Genomic DNA, 20760 nt, shown 5'->3' on the forward strand with positions numbered 1-20760 from the left:
TAGCTCTCTAAGAGCCTCTTATTGACAAATTCTTTATTATTATATTGTATCTTATAATTATTTAACTGTAACTACCAAAGATCGAATAAAGGTAACTGTTACAAGTGAAATATGATGTATCAAAGCGTAATCAAATTTTTGATTAATATACGTGACTTTTACAGAGGAACTTAATTTATATATGGCATGAAGAGGGCGTCGCTGTTGTTAAATAAATAACCTCAACCAATCGTCGGTCGACTGTAATAAGAGATGGGATAAGTCCCTACACGAGAAAGTCCGCCGTTGTACATGTGTCTTGTTTTAATTTTAATCTGTGTAGTTATTCACTACCTCGGTGGCGCAGTGATAAAGTGCTTGCCTCTGAAGCGAGAGGTACCGGGTTCGATCTCCGGTCGGGTCATGATGGAAAATGATCTTTTTCTGATTGGCCCGGGTCTTGGATGTTTATCTATACATATATGTATTTGTTATAACATATAGTATTGTTGAGTTAGTATCCCATTACATAAATCTCGAACTTACTTTGGGGCTAGCTCAATCTGTGTGATTTGTCCTAATATATTTATTTATTTTTCGTACAATAAAGTGACAATAAAACAAACAAGCAATTGACTTTTCATATTTGTTCCTATACTAGTGCCCGTCCCGGCTTTGCTCGGATAGAACCGTAATAAATTACACACCTAAACCTTCCTCAAGAACCACACTATCTATTTGTGAAAATACACAATTTGAATTTCTTTTTATAATATATAGATTGGTCACCGGGTCAAAAATTTAATGCCATTTTGCACAGAAAGGATAATTTAACATAACAAGGTAATTTTTACGAATTGACGACAACAGAACATGCGAGATGGAAAAGTGAGAGATAAAACTGTTAAAAGTTTCAATCAAAAATTAATATGTCCTACTACCCACGCGGACCACCGGAGATTTACTGATAAAATGATAATAAACAACAACGAATGACAGGTTTAAATCCGTCATAGACACGAAGAGCGCTGTAAAATTGTTAGGTTGGCAACGCTGACTGATTTTGTTGGTGGTCGTGAACGTCAACGACAATAGATCACCGGTGCTTTATGGCTGTCATATATGAGCTATGGCGGGAAAATCAAGGAGCCTATAACGTAACAATGTTAATACATCCATCTATAAGTAGTTATGATAAAAATGTAAGTGTGTGTAAGAAGATATTATAAAGAAAAACAATTATGGGAGCCTTTATGTCATTAGCAGTAATAGAAACCAAATAATTTTTTCAAATATTTTTTGTCTCTCTGTATGATTGTTCGCATCACGTGATAACTACTGGATAGAATTGGGTACGGTTTTGGAAAATGAAAAAATTCTGGAATCGAGCGGAACGAGTTTACAAATAATACGTAATTTATATATTCGCTGCGGTGACATTCGCTTCAAAAAGGTTTACGCTAAAAATTTTCGCCACAATTAAAGTATGAGACCCCGTCAAACACATGGGCTCGAAAATATCCTAACTAATATTATAAATGCACAAGTAAGTTTTGTTACCTCTTCACGCTCTATCTACCAATCTTTTTGAAATTTTGCGTTTGAAGTATGGAGAAGGACATAGGGTACCTTTCATTCCGGAAAAAATACTGTTCCCGTTGGAAATTCACGCGGGCGAAGCTGCGGGCAAAAGCTAGTCGATTTATAAATTAAAATTGTGGTTGAAACGTAAATCACAATTTTGGTACAGTATAAAAAGCAAGTTACTGCTTTCTTTTCAGTGTTTTTGGATAAATTGTATTATTTATTTAGAAATTTGTCTCTGATAGATCAAGTCCTATCGATTAATCATTAAAGAAAACTCTTTTATTTTATAAGTAGTTATAAGCGAACGATTTCCTCAGAACAAACCATTTAATAATTTTCAGTACTGAATGTTAGCAAAATAAAGAGCATCGCGCAATAGGAGCCGGTCTGACGCGGGTCGAGTCGGGCGGGACGAGTGTTTAAGGCGGATTATTTATTAACTATTTGTGTATGTATGATAACACGAGTATTCCGTGGGATAAGTCCGCCGTTGTTAGTTCTTTTTCCGTTTCTTGTATCTTTGTGTTTTCTTATTTATTTTCTTCTACAATTAAGTTATTTCAAACCTTCGCATCGACATCCCGAGTGTTGTCGTAAATTTGAATACATCCGCCATATTCCTGAACCGACCCGCAACCACTCTCTGCGTACATTACGCTTAAATTGCAATAAGTCAAATATTTTAAAAAATTAAAATCAATAATTTATTTCCTATCCTATATATACCTAACCTTACATTTTCATAAGGATTATCTTTGCTTCAGAATGTTAACAGAAACACTAAATACTTATTGGTTGTACGACGACCTCCATGGCCTATCAGTCATCACACAGGTTGCTACACTGGAGCATGTCTTGGGTTTTAGATGTTTATCTATTTATGTATATGTTATAAAATATAGTATCGTTGAGTTAATATCTCACAACACAAGTCTCGACGACTTATTTTTGGGCTAACTCAATCTGTGTGATATTCATTGTTTGTAACTTAAATAAAGTTTCAAACATTTAACCTACAGCAAAAAATATGTAAACAAAAACAATTGATAATAATTGTCACGTTGGCAGGTCTTCTGTTCTGTTCTGGGTAGCTTACGTCCTGAGAAGCTAGCAGCATGAATTAAGTGCCATTCGATTATGAATCTCATCATACTACCAATTTCATCACCTATAAAATAATATAAAGAAATACACCGACCGCCGCTTTACACCCAAGCCAAAGAAAAACTCATTTGCCACCTCCACATGTGTAAATAAAGTGTGCACCGGTCACAGCAACGCCATCTTTTCGCAAACTTGGGGCTTCTATTTGAAATTAATAAAGCGCCTGGGCGAAAGGCAAGCTCGCTCATCCGTTCCACCCGCACCCGGCTGTTCTGTGTGTGTTGCACTTACAAGCACTAACTACGTAAACCCACAAAATGATAAGTAAACTTCCACCTTTATAAGCATGTGCATCGTGACGATGTCGAGGAGTCTCAATCGTGACTTCGTTTAAAAAGCGTGCGATACCGTGGCATTTTGTGATGAAGCTTTTTATATGTTTTAATAAGTACGTACCATTACTTTACACTTTTATTATTTTATCAAACAATTAACTTATTTAATTATTTATTCTGTTGGTATATTGAAAAATCATATTTATCCTTTTATGACCAATTAATATTCAATTTTACTTCTGTGTCTATACATTTTATGTGAAATATAAACAATATTGTCTCCCACATATCCGCATAAGTAGCTTGTTTATTTAGTATATCTAAATTCTGAATATTTAAATATTATCTATTTTAACTCATAATTAATTTTCGTTAATAATTGTAACCATAAAGTAATATTGCAATTGATTTTGTCAATGGTTTTCAAAATCAAAACCATATCAATCGAGAATATTTAGAATTTCCTTTTTAGAAATTCTGTTGGTAATGGCTGTAATTAATAAATTTTCATCACAAAACGACCCCATATTCACTCTTCAACGAAAAAAAAAAAAAAATAAAACAAAACAAAACAAAACTAACCTCCTATCGCATCTGCAGTGAGAAATCGTGAACGGTCTAAAGTTGAAATACCCGAATCTTCGTTTAAAACCGCCGATATTAACCCTGCAATTGTCGTGGGTTCGACAACAGCGGTCTTCTGTCCTATCAGCGCCGAGTTCGTGGTATTGTTCAGCCAGCTGACCTGCCCCACACCATTTCGTCCCAGGCACTATGAAATTCTCCCGCATGGACCGCCGCGACCTGTCACCGCAATTAGTGGGTTATGTTATGATTGCAGCATTTTTAGCTATGTTCAGATGTTTTGAAGTTTAAAAGCTTTGCATGTTAAATAGGTGTGTTTTTAATTCAGTACAATTAAAATGATGTGTTAATATTATGAACCTGTATAGGTGTTTGTGCAAATTCTTAAACAGAAGATTGAAAGTGATAGCAAGAGTTTATTATTAAAGGAACTAGTGTATTATTAACTAGTATGTTTGTAAGCCCAAAGGTGACCTGATCCTTTCCAGACAATGTGCGTGCGGTATGAGGGCCCACTTCTTGAAATTCTATGAAAATATGCTTCGGATTAAGTGAAAATACCAAAAGATTCTTTATACGATTTATGGAAGAACTCGTTTACGCTCGATCTGCGATAGCGCAACAGTAGGTGCGGTAAAGCAACTATCGCAAAGGTCGGTCACGGGATGGGTGACACCACTATTGCTACCAGCTATATTTATGGCAGTCACCAAATCCATCAACCCAACATTAGGCACGGGTGGTGGCTCAAGTGTGGCTATCCTCCTAATCCAATCATAAGGAAGGCCAGTGAGACCTTAAAATGGCTATGACACCATTTCATTTCATAATATGGCTGGTTTATGTGAAAAATTCTCCTTATGAGTTATTACAATGTACTGACGAACAATCCTCCGTAGCTAACAAACTATTGGCACAAAGGTAATAATTTGATTTCAACTATGTGGATGTGATGCTAGTGAATCGGATTACGAGGCTTTACAGTGAGATTAAGAACATATATGTTTAAATCTTCCACAACAATTGACTCGCTGGTCTTTATCTATACAGCCTATGGTTACCCCAAATACCATAATAAATATGGCCAGGGTAGAGCATAATGTGAAGCAGTTAAAGGTTTCTGCGAGGGTTGAGAGATGTGGCCCCAATTTTATCACCACGGGGCTTTATTTCCCATAGTTTTTATGCCTCTTACGTGCATGTCTTGACATTACGTGTGCTATACGCTTCCATCTTGGAGTGAGAGTTACTCCCTTGTAACTCCACTCAAACGCTCCGGTTAAACCAAGCCAGAGGCGGGCGTGATTTTTTGTAGTGTGTGTGTGATCCCCTGGAGTTCAGGTCCAGGGTGACAGAATTGTTGACAGAAAGAAGAAATCTAGCAGATGATGGTGTCACAGAAAAGGCAACGGTCGACACTTTTATTATTATTATTAAATATGGATTTATTTACTAGATTTGTGATCTGTACATAGCCTGATGAGAGAAAGGGTGACAGAAGAATGCAGCCACATGTATAGAGTTAGATTTAGGGTATTTAAAGGATAAAGAAAATGACACAGCCATTCAGATATAAGTAGTTAGATTTTAGGATGTGATGGATAATAACATCGATAATGTAATATTATACACAAAATTAGATTTATAGTTATTAAAAATGTGGATTTAGATATATTAGCACGAATTTATTACTTATTTTTATATTAAATACCAGTACATACTACTAGTACATACCTACCAGTCCACGTGGTCGAATGAATACATATATGCAATAGTTTTTGCTTACCTAATTTTGCATGGCTCAATTACCAGGAGTAATGAACAATTGCAATTTTATACATTTGGATGAGCTAAATCCATATTTTAACCGTTACCTTGTCGTTGAAAATATTTAGCCCCGTTGACGCCGCCAAATTGGAATTAAATTGTTGCCAAAAAAAAAGAAATTCTTGTCCAATAACAGATTATTTATTGATCAGAGTATTTGATACAAATTAAATCTGGAAAACCTAGATGCCGATTTTTTTTACACGGATAGTATGTCTGGAAATTATATAATATTGAAACATAATTAATTTCTTTGATTTTATTTGTTAAGTTGATATTATACAATACACAGAAAACGCCAAGAATAATATTTTTTTTTTGACCGCATATCTAAATTACTCACAAATGTACGCTACACTTCATTTATCGAGCGAGAGCGGGGCAGGACTCGACCCGCGCCCGTCCCACAACCTCTCTTAATGTGCGTTGCGCTTAAAATTTACCTATTTGCCATTTTGAATTACCAAAATAGTTCAGCATTCGAAAAACGTGTCCCATTTATTTTGTTTAGTTTCCTCTGCCCACAACGCGAATACATAGTTTTATTATTTAGAGACAAATTAAAGTAAGTTAAGTATTTTTAATCACAGTAAATAAAACGCATTTTTTATTTATTTATGGAATATGTTTCTAAGACAATAAATATTATGAGCAAAATATATACAACAGTAATAGTAAGGTAATATACAATGATATATTTATATATTTGATGAACGAAAGAGGTAATTCCAGTGAAAGTGAAAAGGAAATTTGGGAAACAGAAAAAAACGTGCAAAATCGTGTAATGTTCAATAAAACGACTGCAATCAATATTGTGAAATATCCATGCATTTCTTTCGGTAAGTCCATTTTGAAATGTACAAAAGTTCATACTTTGATTTTTTAAATTAGACAAATATCAATCGAACTTAAAAAATCTCCATGACTCTTTTTTTAGTTGACAAAAAACAAAATTTTTAAGTTAGACAAAGTAAGAAAACAATGAATCCTGAACACAATAAATAACGTGAATATTTTAATAAAATTCTGAATTTCAGCTCCAACTGAATACTATACGAATATAGCGATTTGAATAGTGTTTTAAATGATGTGATTTTGTATTCTAGGCGTTAATAATATATCTTTACCTTGCCATAGAGTTTGATGACACCTTATTTCTGGTCTCCATCATGTACCTCAGTTCCTCGTGCCTCCTCAAACACTCCGCCTTCAATTTATCATAATCTAACCACGACGCCACTTCGCGCGGCACGTCGTCCCCACTCTTCAGTAACCTGAATGTCACGTTGCCAAAATCTCTATAAAACTTCTGTTCATCACTATTCTTGTAATCTTTCTGTAATATCCTATAATTCTCCTCGTCCAAAGCTAATTTTAGTTCTTTCCGAAGGTATCTCAGGAAGTTTCTGGTGGACTTTCCTTGCGCTATCACTTCGCAGTCTTGGATGTCGCCATTTGGCGTGTATATTACTTGGATAAGATGGCGACCGTCTGTCAGCTGGCGGAGTTTGAGCCCATGTCTGAAACAAACGTTTTGTTGATTTTAGAAACATTAGGTAGATAGTACCGTGATCATCAGTAGTTTAAGCGCGTACCGTGGTCATAAAATTCGCTAAAGGACGATAAGGGCAACCACCCAGGGCGCTAGATACAAAGGGGCGCGGCTGCTTGTAAAAGAATAGCTAATAAAGAAATAATAAGCTGATGAGCCGTTTTTCGGCCGCCTCAAAGACAAGAAAGGATGAATGCACAAGATCGCGCAGGCGTAACGCGTCGCGTGCCCTTAGATTTTATAAATATACATATATGTTGATAAATTATCAAAACTAAACGGCCCAACACTAAGCACTAACTTTGTATAGCGGGTCCGATATACACAAACACAGAAACGGGCACAACACACTCAGAACCGCAGACAAACAACTGTTATCAGAAGTTCAATTATTTGTCCGCGCTGAGAATCGAACCCAGGACCTCCAGATAGCGGATGGGCGAGAACATGGAGATCAAGAAACTTATCCCTAGAATAAAGTGTGGGTGGCGCCGCTGAAATGTCACCCTGTGCGCTTCAATATCGGTAAAACCGGCACTAATACAATGTTCGCCATTATTTTTCGCCCTCAATCTCAATCAGATAGTTTACACCCTCGACACTTGTAATTGTTAATGGTTTTGTTTATTTGACAAGTGAGCTGTACACGTCCAGTGGCGTAACAATCATGCCACCCAGGACGGCAATAAACCTCGGGCACCCAGCCGTAAAGATAACCCCAAACAATGCTGCTAGGAAACAATCTAGCTAGGCAAATACTAGTTCGCCGCGAACTTAGACCTCGCGAACACAATAAATTTTTACAAAATTGTGGATATTTCAAAAACGGCTTAACCGATTTTGTTGGCCCACGAGCTTAAAAACTAGACTACTCTATTGACAGATTCCACATACCTTTTAAATTTCATCAAAATCAGACCAAGTTGATTTGTAGACCTCGCTCGTTTCGTTCGCTCGGTCTATTATTGAAACATAAAGTGAACCATAAAAATATCCATACTTCCATACTTGTAGGATCTTGTCTGAGTATATATTTATAAATAATTATACTCGGTATTTGACAAAGATTATTTATTTAAGGGCTGGTAAATCACGAGCAATACATTTTAAAAACCAACAGCCAAGAATCGTCCATGACAGCATTTGTTTTTTTTAAAGAAAAGAAACATCGCGCAGGCGCGAGCTCGTCGTCACAGCGCATGCGCGTAGACAATACTAATAATATGAAAAAAAGAGTTGGTTCGTTTGTCCTTCTTTCACGTTAAAACGTGAATATTGGATTTATTTTAAGTGTGGAGATACGGGAGAGCGACGTAAGTTTTGATTGTGCCGCGGACAGATACGCGGAAGGTTCTGAATAATGAGTTATATATAGCACGGCATAAGGACAGTTTATGCAGGCAGGTACTAGATATCACGCAAGCTGATGACATTATTGTGGTATCTAGCCCTACTTGGAGGAAGGGCCCTATCAGTTAAATTAACCGCGGGCCAGAAATAGTCGAAATACGCCACTGGATCGTCCCTGATGACTGTAGTTCAAAAGATTGATTGTATGTCTGTGACGGGGAGGAGTCGTGACCACAAACTGGAGTTATTATTTAATGGGGTGGAAATTAAGTTTCGAATGACGAATTTATTATACTTAGAAGAATGTGTTTGTTTGTTGTTTTTTGTTCAAAAATCGTTATAAATTACTTCCAAAACCTTAACTAAATATAAAGACGAAAATAAGTTTGTTATCACTTCACGCTTCACCACCTGTTTATCTATTCAAATAATCTTCCTAATAAATATTTTATTTTAATCACAAAATAGAATTATAACAATAAAAAACACAAATTTATATTAGGTAATTTAAACTAAAAACTATCTAACTTAAAAATAACTTATAAAAACTTATAAATTAAAAATGTTTAAAGAAGGAGGCCTTCTTTAGACATTTTAAATTTATAACTTTATTAGCCAAGGTGCCCCATCTTAAATAAATGCTTACAGATAGACGAAAAGCGAATATTTTCATCACCCAAGAAAAGCCGCGCGCGTAACTAGTAAATTATACGAATTACCTATATGTGTGAATGTCTTTTTTACTGAACTGGTTTACGAGTAGAGTCTACTGTCAATTCCCATGAGAACGAAGCCCCAGATCGCAGCTAGCAAACTAAGTGTAATATTAATTTGACAACATTCTATAATAGGATGAAAACCATCCGCAATAGGCCCCTATCTCAATAAAGTGCATCTTTGAAACAATTAGCCAATAGGGACGCCAGTAGCAATGTACTCTCTGGGGACGTTGGTATTTGCTTTGCTGATGGTACACTCAAAGTCAAAAGTGCATGCGCATTTTTTAAAACCTGTAAATGGTGAGTAATATAAAGTAAATAATATAATAAAAATAAAATTTAATCTCATGTTATGCCCTAGTATGTCTATTTTTCAAGAATAATCCGTATTGATTCGAGACATTACAGCCGAAAAATGCAACCGAAAAGGAAGAACTTTATTAAGACGCTTAAACCCAAGACGGCCTTTTGGTCGCTGTGTCTCGATGTGAAGTACATATTTAATTTTATTATATCGTTTCATTTTTGTAGGAAATTGTACACGCCATGTTATTTGTGAATATTTAAAATTGGAATGACATCGGGTAGTGATGGTTGTTAATGAGCCGTGATTGGTGAAATCAGGGGTCGGTTATGAGAAGGGCATTTCGAATTTGCAACTGGCAACTTGCATATACACGCAATACTGCAGTTTTTCTTTCTTTTTTGTTTACCTAAACGAAACTTAACACATTGAATTAGGTGTCAAATAATTTAGCTATTGTATTCGTGCTGTAGTATTTTTGAATTATCAAATTATTTTGGAAATCCTGGCTGTTTTTTTTACACTATCAAGCAGACAAATAGGCATGCGCTTGCGGCCCACCTGATGGTAAGTGGTCACTGCAGACGGAAGACAATGTAAGCACTGCTGTTTGGTCGGAGATAGATGAGAGAGAGAAATAGAGAAGAGAGTTAAACCCAAGTAATGCTGATTTGATGTCGTCCTGATATGGCGCGAAGTGGAGACGAAAAAGTAAGCTACGAAAAACAGTTCTGTAGATCCATACACACAAACATTTCCTATTTAGAATTTCACTGTAGATTATTTTAATAGCTGCATCTAAATCTTAGGATTACGCGATAAATAGACTCCAGCAGGACAATTCCTGTGCCCACGGGACAGGAATCCATTTTGTAAGTTTGACGTTTGGAGCACAAATGGCCGCCGCAAATGGAACCGCGCGCTAATCTTGTTGGCGCGAGCCAATTTTCAACTAGCATTAGGATAAGGGCTGTCAGCTTTTCTAGTGACAAAATAGCAATTATTTATTTCAGATACTGTAAAAATATACCACTTTTGGATAACTATATTATTTATAATTAGCCCTCTACAAATCCAAAATTCTTTATTACTACACTTAGTACAGTACACTTGGTACTTAACTTATTAAGATAACATGCATCACTTATAGACGTCAAAAATTTGCTTAAAAATAAGTCTACCACCGACTTCAAAAGCGCAACAAACTTCATCGCAGCCCGCGGCAAAGAGTTACCTACCTATGTACTATTTCCACAACAAAAATCACCATCCAACGCTTCATTTGCGTGAAAGACGGACAAAATTATCACATTTATAATATTAAAAGTAAGGATTTTCTAAAGCTCTAATCGAGTGGTATCCCAAAAATGGAAAACGTAGCGTTAGACATCCGGCAGCTGCAAGATGGCTCGACAATGTAAAAGACGTTGCTGTACAATGTAAAACACCTGATAAGGACGTACAGGATAGAGAAGGCTGGCCTGGATGGAAAGAAGCCTATACCCAGCAGTGGGCCACGGAGGCATACATGACAGTGATTTTTATTTATTTTTTCCATGGATATTTGACCCCAAATTTGTTAAACAATACGCACGCATCTTAGTCTCAAGACTTTACACGGCAACGCCACAATACAACGATAGACATGAGTGGTAAAAACACAGTATTACGTAACTTTTCTATAATAAATAAGTAGTACAATTAAAATATAGTACGACACTAAATAATATTGTATGACAACCCTAAACAAGACAGTACAGCTTCGAACTGTGGTACAACTATTTAAATGTTTTGAATAGGAAAAAGGGAACTTGATTTGTGCTCACGATTAAAATCTTCACGTTTAAAACTTAAACATGTGTGTTTCTCTAACAGTCTAAACATTTTAACATATAGCTTTTGCCCGCGGCTCCGCCCGCGTTAAATCCCACGAAAGCAGTTATTTGATGGCGTTACATGGTCGCCTGTTAGGCTGGCCTGCTGTCTGTACCTTATACGTTAACCATTCTTGTGCCATTTCGGGGGGAGTGGTGCAGGAATGGCTGCTATCATTTTAAATTATATTTATTGTTAAATTAGTTTGTACTAACATCCTTACATATTATAACACAGAGTCCTCTGCCGCGTCTGTCTGTTCGCGATAAACTAAAAAAATACTGCACGGATTTTCATGCGGTTTTCATCAATATATTAGTGTGGTTCCTGAGGAATATAAAAAAAAAAATATTATAAGCTACTTTTACTTGGGAACCCTAAAAAATATCAATCAAAAATCAAATCCAACATTGTATAAAACATCACATTGATACTGATAGATTTACAAATGAAACTGATACATTAATAACACCGTTCTCGAGAGTTGTGGTGTGGCTGTCGAAGGGCTGCGCACAAGGGCCCTCAACTTCAGGGGCCCTAGTAAACTGACTTTGCTTTTGTAGAAACTAGAAATGTTGCAGGTTCTTTATATAGAGGATGGATGAGAGTGAGCTGATCTGTTTTATAAAAGTTGCTACTTTTACCAGTTCCTTCTCTTCCTGCGCAATTTATAAAATTAAGGGCTTTCACTTAAAAAAAAATATCATAAACAAGTTTTTTTGTTAGACAAATTAAAAATCCCCCGACTTTCAATATATATTTCGGTACAGCTGCTTTTGAACGGCTGCACAGATTTTCATGAAACATGGCTAAGAACACTCGGGATAAAATTACCTATGACACAAAAAAAAACTAAACGAAAATCGGTTCATCCGTTTGGGAGCTACGATGCCATAACTATAACATCCCCCTTTTTGTGTCGGGGGTTAAAAAAGGCTATAAACCCCTTTATAGTTAAATTCTGAATATTGTTCTGGTCCCCCCCAAAAGTCTGCGTCACTAAGATTGCGCCCTCTGCCAGCTGTGCTATACTGCACTGGGGTCTTCAGAATGTTAAGCTTCAGGGCCTATAATCATCTAGCTACGCCACTGAGTGTTACTCGATCCAATCGGTGCATTTATAAATCGATTCATTAGCTATCAAATAAATTGACACAATACCTAATGGACTTCGCGTGGCGGGTGTGTTTTATTTTTAAGAGTACTTTGTGCTTTTAGTCAGAAGTTACCGCACCAACTTCAACTCGAACCATAGAGTCGAAACTTTCTTTTTGTTATCAGTTGCTTTGTTGTCTAATTGCTTTTGAACCTCATTTTGAAAAAATATAATGCGCAATTAAGTAATTTTACATTAAAAATAATTATACAGGAGGTTCCACTTTCACTGTTTCTCGTGTCTATCCAAAAAGGAGTGATACATTTTCAGGGTTCATGTTGGTGTTGTAAGTATGTTTTATTTATTTATTTATAAAACTTTATTGTTCCAAGTAAAAACATACTTATAAACAAATGGCGAACTTAATAATATAAGCATTCTCTCCCATCTAACCATTACGAGAAACAGAGAAAAGTTGTGCGGCGCAAAAATATCTTAAACACAAATAAGTACTACCACATACTAAAATACAATAATAACTACATATGTAAATATGTTTGTCTCTGTATTCATATACTAATGACGCCACAATGCTATACCTACCTATATTTAACTAAAAACAAAGTCCTCTGTCGCGTCTGTCTGTATATTTAAACTCAAAAACTAACGGACGGTTTTTCGAACGGTTTTTACCGATAGATATCGTGATTCCGGAGGAAGGTTTAGGAGTTAATTTATTATGATTTTACCCGAGAGAAGCCGGGTCGAGGCGCTAGTACTTTATAAATCTCGAACGCTACCTCCATCCAAAAACATGACGGCCATACTAACTCAAAATGTTACATCACTTAATTTAATTTCGATGTCCATGGTATAGTATAAAATTGTTATCAATTGTAACGAGAATATTGCAGTCAGTGAAACAATTCCACTCCAATGCTCAAATAAAACACCATACATTTATCAACAGTCAAAAAGCCTCTCCCGCCATTCCCGCCAACTGTCATCTTCGCAGATAATTTATTAAGAGCATTTCTGAACGCTCGCTCGGCTGTCAAATGTATTGTTCGTTTGAACGTGACGCCCCGCCGGGCACAGACAATACGCGCTAGATTAACACTGCCAGGTGAGAATCTGATGGCGCGAAAAAGAAATGCTACCTACTTTTGTTTTTGGATCTCCTAAAGAAAGTCAACAACTGTTGTAGGCATCCACTGTAGATTAGAATTAGTTGTATCACACATTAATAAGATGTCGCGCGATCCTGTTAAAGGTAGGTAGGTAGTTATACATACGAGTATACTCGTTGTACGTGAAAATGAGACAGAAAATAGTGCTCGGATTTCGAAGTACGTACACGAGGCGATCCCGAGCCGGTCTTTTTGACAACTGATACATTCTGACAGCTACGTCACTTCAATATTAAGTTGAGTTCTTACGACACTATAATTTTGTTTGAAGGGAGAGCTCAATCTGATTTACGCATGCGTAAACTTTCTAAAACTATGATGGGTACACATATACGTACAAGTAACTGCATATAAGCGGACGGTGCTTGATAAAAACCGTAACTAGGTGCTAGAAAGTTAAATCCCAACGTATGTCCCAACGTTATCATAATTAAAAGCTGACAAACAAGCTATACGTAGGATTTGACACAGGCAAAATTATTTCAACACTTTACGATCCCATCAGAGTCCGAATTTTCTCATCTACTTACTTACCATTAAAATCTGTAAAAACAAAAGACAAAATGTCAAACAAGATTTTGAATCGTCAGACAAGATTTTGAACCCTGCGGCAATATGTGGAAACATCAATTAAGCTGGGTGATGTTGTTAGCGACTGCAGCGCCGTGTCGTGGCGCGGACTGTAGTTAATCTTTCTATTTCAATACAGTCCTCATCTTGGCCGATGTTCCAGAAGTTTCCTCGAATCAATTAACGAAAGGTGCGGTCTAAAACTAAATGTTGACATATTTTACCCGAGGTAGACTTTGATAGAGTTCTGTTCTGAGTCCTGTGGATCCCAAGGATCAAAGGTGGATCAAAGGTCCCAGGTTCGAATCCTACTCGTGCCACATGAGTCTGTATACAAATCTGATTCATATATAGTAGTTTTCATCGACCACCACTTGCTCCCGGCGAAGGAAAACATCGTGAGGAAACCTGCACACTGGTTGATTATTATTAACTTGTGTTAACTTGTGTGTGTGAAATGGAGTGGAATGGCAATGACAAACCACTCCATTAATAATGCCAAGAAAGTTGTTGTGTGTGTTTCATTCCACGTAATGACCACAACCCTCAGCCATGAGGAATACGACTATGAAGAAGGAGAAGAATTTGGTAGAAAGGTCGTCTGCACGGGTACCTCGCTCTGCCACCGAACCGTAGTGCTTGCATTTTCGTTCCGGCTCGAATGGGGAGAGAGACAGTTAATTATAGAGTAGAGCGAGACAAAAGTTGGCAACGCGTGTCTGTCATCCCTGGTGTTGCAAGTGTTCAAGGCTGCGGTAACCATACTTCCCATCAGGTGGGCCGCATGCCTATTTGTCTGCCCGGTAGTACTTGTAAACAAGTTTATTTGTTAGACAAATTAAAAAAACCCCGACTTTCAATATTCATTTCGCTACAACTTTTGAACGGCTGAACCGATTTTGATCAAACATATCTAAGAACCATAAAAATTTGCTATCAAATAAAAAAATCGTATCCAAATCGGCTCACTCGTTGACGAGCTACTATGCCACGTACACAGACAAACAGACAGACACTCTTAGCGGTCAAACTTATAACACTTTTGCTGTGCAGCAATTTTTAGTCTTCACAAATTTTGTCAGTTCGACACGCCGGCAACAGTACACGACCTGAAGCTTCAGGACAAATCCTTGCCCATATAGATTCTTAGACCCGTCCAAAGTTCAGACGTACGGACCAATTGAAATCAAGTAGGTTCCGATATACATACTTCACATGGTGACATCGACGTGTGCTTAAAAATCAGGTCAATAAATCCATCATACCAGATCTTTTATATGGCAAAAAAGCGCGTCAGTGATTGCAGTGAGTCAGTACTCTCAGAGAGAGGCGCGCGTAATCGCGACAATGTTGCACGGGATGTGTGGTGTAGGAACTTTCGCATTCGCGGCAATCATATATCCGTGACTAGATGTTGTCCGGGGCTTCGCTCCTATGGGAATTTTGAGATAAATAGCCTATAGCAATCTTGGATAATGTACCTTCTAATGGTGAAAGAGTATTTGAAATCGGTGTGGTAGTTTCGGAGATTACCCGCCTCAAATATACAAACTCACAAACGCTTACCTCTTTATAATAATAGTATAGATATAGCAGACAAACTCGGAGTACCGCCGACTCTATATGGCTGCCTTTAGTAATAGGTTGCTAGCCTATCGCCTATGATTACAATCTCTAATTTAATACCTATCCCTTGATTGGCTCTTACGATCTGCGCGGGAGGAGAAGCAGCTGTCACACTCTTTTTTTTTTACTACCAGTCCAATATGGAAGACAATCAATCAATAAATATTGCAGCGACAAAAATCATTTGTCACAATTACCATAAGATTATATAATACTTATAATGACACTGGCCATTCAAATAACTAATTTAAACCTAATCACTCCCGATAACTCTTGTCACAATGCATTAAGGTTGATTGTAGAACTATTTCCTGAAAATGTAAGCTTGTTCAGTCCAAATAAAAATAAATTGCTTGTTACGCGGCAAACATATGTTGCCAAGCCAATACAGTCACGCGAGGTCGAAAGTGTCGTGACGGGCTCATGTCGAAGACATACCTAGATGTTGCCCGGGGCTTCGCACCCGTGGGAATTTTGAGATAAAATATAGCCTATAGCAATCTTGGATAATGTACCTTTCTAATGGTAAAAGAATTTTTGAAATCGGTTCGGTAGTTTCGGAGCTTAGCCGCCTCAAACATACTAACTCACATAAACTTACCTCTTTATAATAATATAGATAACTAATTTTAATAAGTGAGAAAGAGTTGTGGTGTAATATCCGTGGTTTTGTTTTTGTATTGTATATAATACCTAAATTTATTCATTGGCGACTATGGAGAAAAAGCTACGGTGAAGTTTGTTGCGCCGCTTCTTCTTCACCTGCGAAACTGCCGAAATCGGCAGTAGACATAGTTTAAGTAATTTGAATTTCGTCAATAAGTGATGTTTTCATAGTCGTATTCCTCATGGCTGAGGGTCGTGGTCATTACGTGGAATGAAACACGCACAACAACTTTCTTGGATTGGTTTGCTATTGCCTTCTCCATTTCACACACAAGTTAATAATAATCAATCAATAATCAACCAGTGTACAGGTTTCCTCACGATGTTTTCCTTCACCCGAAGCAAGTGGTGGTCGATGAAAACTACTATACATGAGTCAGATTAATATACAACTCATGTGACACGAGTAGGATACGAACCTGGGACTTTTCTATCCTTCAGGCTGGCGTCTTAACTATTACACCACCACCGCTTCAAGTGATGTATACCATAATAAATTGAATAAAGAATTTTGAATCTGAATGACGCTCGCCTGTAGATCGAAAGGTTTGAAGACCAGCGAATGCTGAAATTTGTTATATGTTATAATATGTTACGGGTTTGAAGGCTGCAGCGAATGAATGCTTACCACATATTTTCGTTTCGTTCGTTCGTCCGTTGTTCGTTCGTTCGTTCGTGTCCATCATAATATTATGGCGTTACGTATACTACTATCTATATCTGATAGACGAACTCCAAAGAATACTGCGCTCCAATTTGACCGCCATCCAAAAGCACAGATTGAAGTGTTGCCAACGTTAAATATTATTTATTCACCATTCATTCTTCTTTCACTGAGGGTCGTGGTCATTACGCGGAATGAAACACACACAAGTTTTTGTCCAACAAGCTTCTGTTGAAGTGAAAAGTAGGAAAGCGCTTCTTGGGCTGCGACGCTCAACGGCTGAGGAAGCCACCGGGATTACGTTCAGATGAAAGAGAGAGACGCTGGGAACAAAATATGTCTGGTTATACAGCAAACCCTAGAAATGCTGGCTTGATGTCGTCAAGGACGGTATGCGTGCCAGTGGTCTGACAACTAGGGGTGCCAACGACCGTGCGAAGTGGAGACGAAAAAGTAGGATAGCGGACTCTGGGCTCAGACGCTCAAACTCAACTCAACAAAATCTGAGGAAGCAACTGGGATTACGCTCAGATGAGAAAGAGAGACGCTGGCTAGGCGGAGCTATAAGAAAGTCAGCAGAAAGTGACAGACTGGATTCCGACGCTATCGACAACAAATCACCGAATCGACTCTGATTCAATATACATTACTGGTTTTTCCTTGCGTTGATACAAAACACACATTAGCACCCAACAATGTAAGTTGATTGATACACGTCCGAATTCGCCGAAAGTGTGTAAGAACATTAAGTCTGCCCCTTGAACTAGTTTTCGTTAATAAAATTTAAATAAATAAATTATAAATCGGGCACCAGTATAACATACATATTTATGATACTATGTGACCAGACATCGTTGCAAATTCACTTCTATTCCCGCGGAACAGAGTTTAATTCAGATTAAAACTGGACGAGCTCGTAATAGTACATTGTAAGTACAAGTTAATTTGAACAGTTCATACACGGGTTTCAGAGATCATGGAAATCTGAAGGCCTACCACGAAACTTACAAACTCGCAGCACGTTACTATGTTACCTCATACTGTCTTTTTCCCACATTGTGTATACGCTTCGTGTAAAAAAAGGAGAATAAAAGTAGACACAATGACGTGCCTCGTGTTTAATGTTTTATGGTAGGCCCCTGGGGCCGTTTCTTAATTCTTTCTTCTTGATTTTTCTTCCGAAGTTCATATTATCAATTGTTTTTCGAAGGTCTGATCGACTGATGCATTGTATTTCAGTTGTGATTTTTGATAAATCAAGAAAGCGTGTTCAACCTTCTAAAACAATTTGGAGAAAAACGGTGAAATGGATTTCGATTGCATGAGAATCGAGCCCCTGCAAGATTTCTTTCGCAAACGAACGGGGCAATGCTGCAGTGGCTCGGATCTGACATGAGATCAGTTAGTTTTACAATTTTTTGTTGAGTTTCGTTTTTTCACTTAATATATGTATATATATATATATATATAACAAATCACTACAGATATAAGAACATGTAACGTTCTTATAACATTTTGCACAGATATATAAGAACATGTAATGATTGAATTAGCCCAAAAGTAAGTTCGAGGCTTGTGTTATGTGTGTGTGCTTACTAACTCAACATTTTTAATGTGGTTTTACTCCCCGACGACAGGAGACGAGTTTAGGTTTAACGTGTCTATCCATGACATCGTAGCAGCTAAACGGCTGAACCGATTTTGATCTAGTTTTTTTTATTTGAAACACAATTTAATCGAGAGTGTTTTTAGCTATGTTTGGAAAATGTATGTTCAGAAGTTTGAAAACCGTCAGTTCTTTTGTAGCAGATGACATGATACGAACAACTTGGGAGTCGAGGGTTTCTGAAATTTTTAATTTAGTTATATTATATCCTAACTATAATAAGTATAGAAGACGCGGTGGTGGTGTAATGGTTAAGACCCCCGCCTGGATCAAAAGGTCCCAGGACATAGGGTACCTTTCAACCCGGATAAATAACTGTATCGGTAGGAAAATTTCGCGGGCTAAAGCGATGTTTATGTATATATATATATATATATATATATATATATATATATATATATATATATATATATATATATATATATATATATATATATATATATATATATGTATATATATATATATATATGTATATTCACTTTATGCTTCTTAAATAAATACATGTATTTAAGACTGAACAAAGATATTTAGAAAGTTAGATAAAGAAATTGAACGTCAATCAATCTATTCCCTTCTATATTTTAAATATATTCGATTTCTGTGAGAATAATCTATTTTAGTCCGCTTTTGGTGAAGATCTCGTATCAGGTCAGATGTAAACATTATAGAATGGTACACACGGTTGTACACCGAATTACCAGCCAAGGGTAAACAATGTAATAACCACCGTCGTTTATATTGACTAGCCGCGTTTGGCGGCTTTGCTCCTGTTGAAATTTCAGTATTAAAGTACCCTATAATTTCCTGTACTAGGTGGCTACCATGAATTTAAAACAAACACGTCAACGCGTCCACACGTTCCCTCATTTTTACACGGTGCGTAATCAATATGGGAAAAAGAGACAGCATGAGACGTGCTACGTATTTGTAATGTTTCGTGGTAGGCCTTTAGATTTCTACCGAGTATCAAACATTTAAAATTTTTCACGATTCTGCAAAAAATATGTTTACGTTACGCAGTGTTTTCGCGAAAACTATAAAAAATAATTTTGTTTTGTGACCTGAATACCTAATTGCTATAACGACTGTACTAATATGTTTAAAATTAGACAATACACCCGCTGATACTACGAAATGTCTGGATAGGATAATCCTAACTAATATTATAAATGCGAAAGTAAGGTTCGTTTGTTACCTCTTCACGCTTTATGTACTCGACCAATATTCTTGAAATTTTACATACTTACACGTATTTTGAAGTACGCAGAAGGACATAGGCTACCTTTTAAACTAGAACAACATTAGCAGCGTAAGCGGTGGCCGAGGTTAGGCGACCGCCCAGGGCGCGAGATACAAAAGGATCCCTCAGATTTGCGATTTTTAACTTGCCTTTTTTTACCTGTATTATGCCATAAAACTGAGATACAATATCATGTCTTTATCTGCGTAGATCGAGTCAAGAGTAGCAAAACCCAAGAAAGCAACAATTAGTATAGTGGGCTTATTTTGTGGAAGAGATTCTGAAATAGTGACAGGTTGCTAGCCCAACGCTTATGAGAGGAATCTCCAGTTTATACCTCTTTACCTAGATTGACATTTACAATCTACGTGGCAGGTGAAGCAGCTGACTTGTCATTTCGATACGCTCTGTATACAAAAGGCTGCGCAGGCGCATGATTCTTCGAATAAGGTTTTTTAAACTTCTCATCTATGTATCTCGGTCCTACTTTTATTACAGTTACAAAACTCATTTACAACTATGACAAATATACATAATATTTAAATAGAAATAAACAGAAACACAAGTGTTTATTATGTTACTGCACGAAGAAACAGGTACATTATCCGTTTATCACTATAATGCAACAGTAGTCGGCTAAGCTAAATGATATCATATATCAAAATACGTCTTTTGATATAAAGAGCAGTATATATATTAATAAAAGTACAACGCACAACGTTATTTGTGAATATTGCATGTCTATTAAAATTCCACGCTGGTACATTGCCAAACTTACATTTTTTATCCGTTGCGATTTATGTTTATTATGTGAACTTTGCACTG

The 20760-nt window shown here is 36.9% G+C and overlaps 1 protein-coding gene across 3 annotated transcripts in view; it reads right to left on the reverse strand.

The window, feature by feature from the left end:
* The window catches only part of LOC128682516 (uncharacterized), a 63962-nt gene that overhangs the window by 26588 nt on the left and 16614 nt on the right, over positions 1-20760 (reverse strand). For 2 of the 3 annotated variants that reach the window (XM_053767255.2, XM_053767256.2), the window contains exons 3-4: positions 6545-6937; positions 3588-3809 (exon numbers count right to left, since the gene is read on the reverse strand). In XM_053767255.2, the coding sequence (XP_053623230.1) occupies positions 3588-3809; positions 6545-6937 (615 nt within the window). The remainder of the gene's footprint in view (positions 1-3587; positions 3810-6544; positions 6938-20760) is intronic. The other variant, XM_053767254.2, reaches the window with a different exon arrangement.

This window comes from Plodia interpunctella, chromosome 30 (genome assembly GCF_027563975.2).
Source record: "Plodia interpunctella isolate USDA-ARS_2022_Savannah chromosome 30, ilPloInte3.2, whole genome shotgun sequence".
Taxonomy (NCBI): Eukaryota; Metazoa; Arthropoda; class Insecta; order Lepidoptera; family Pyralidae; genus Plodia; species Plodia interpunctella.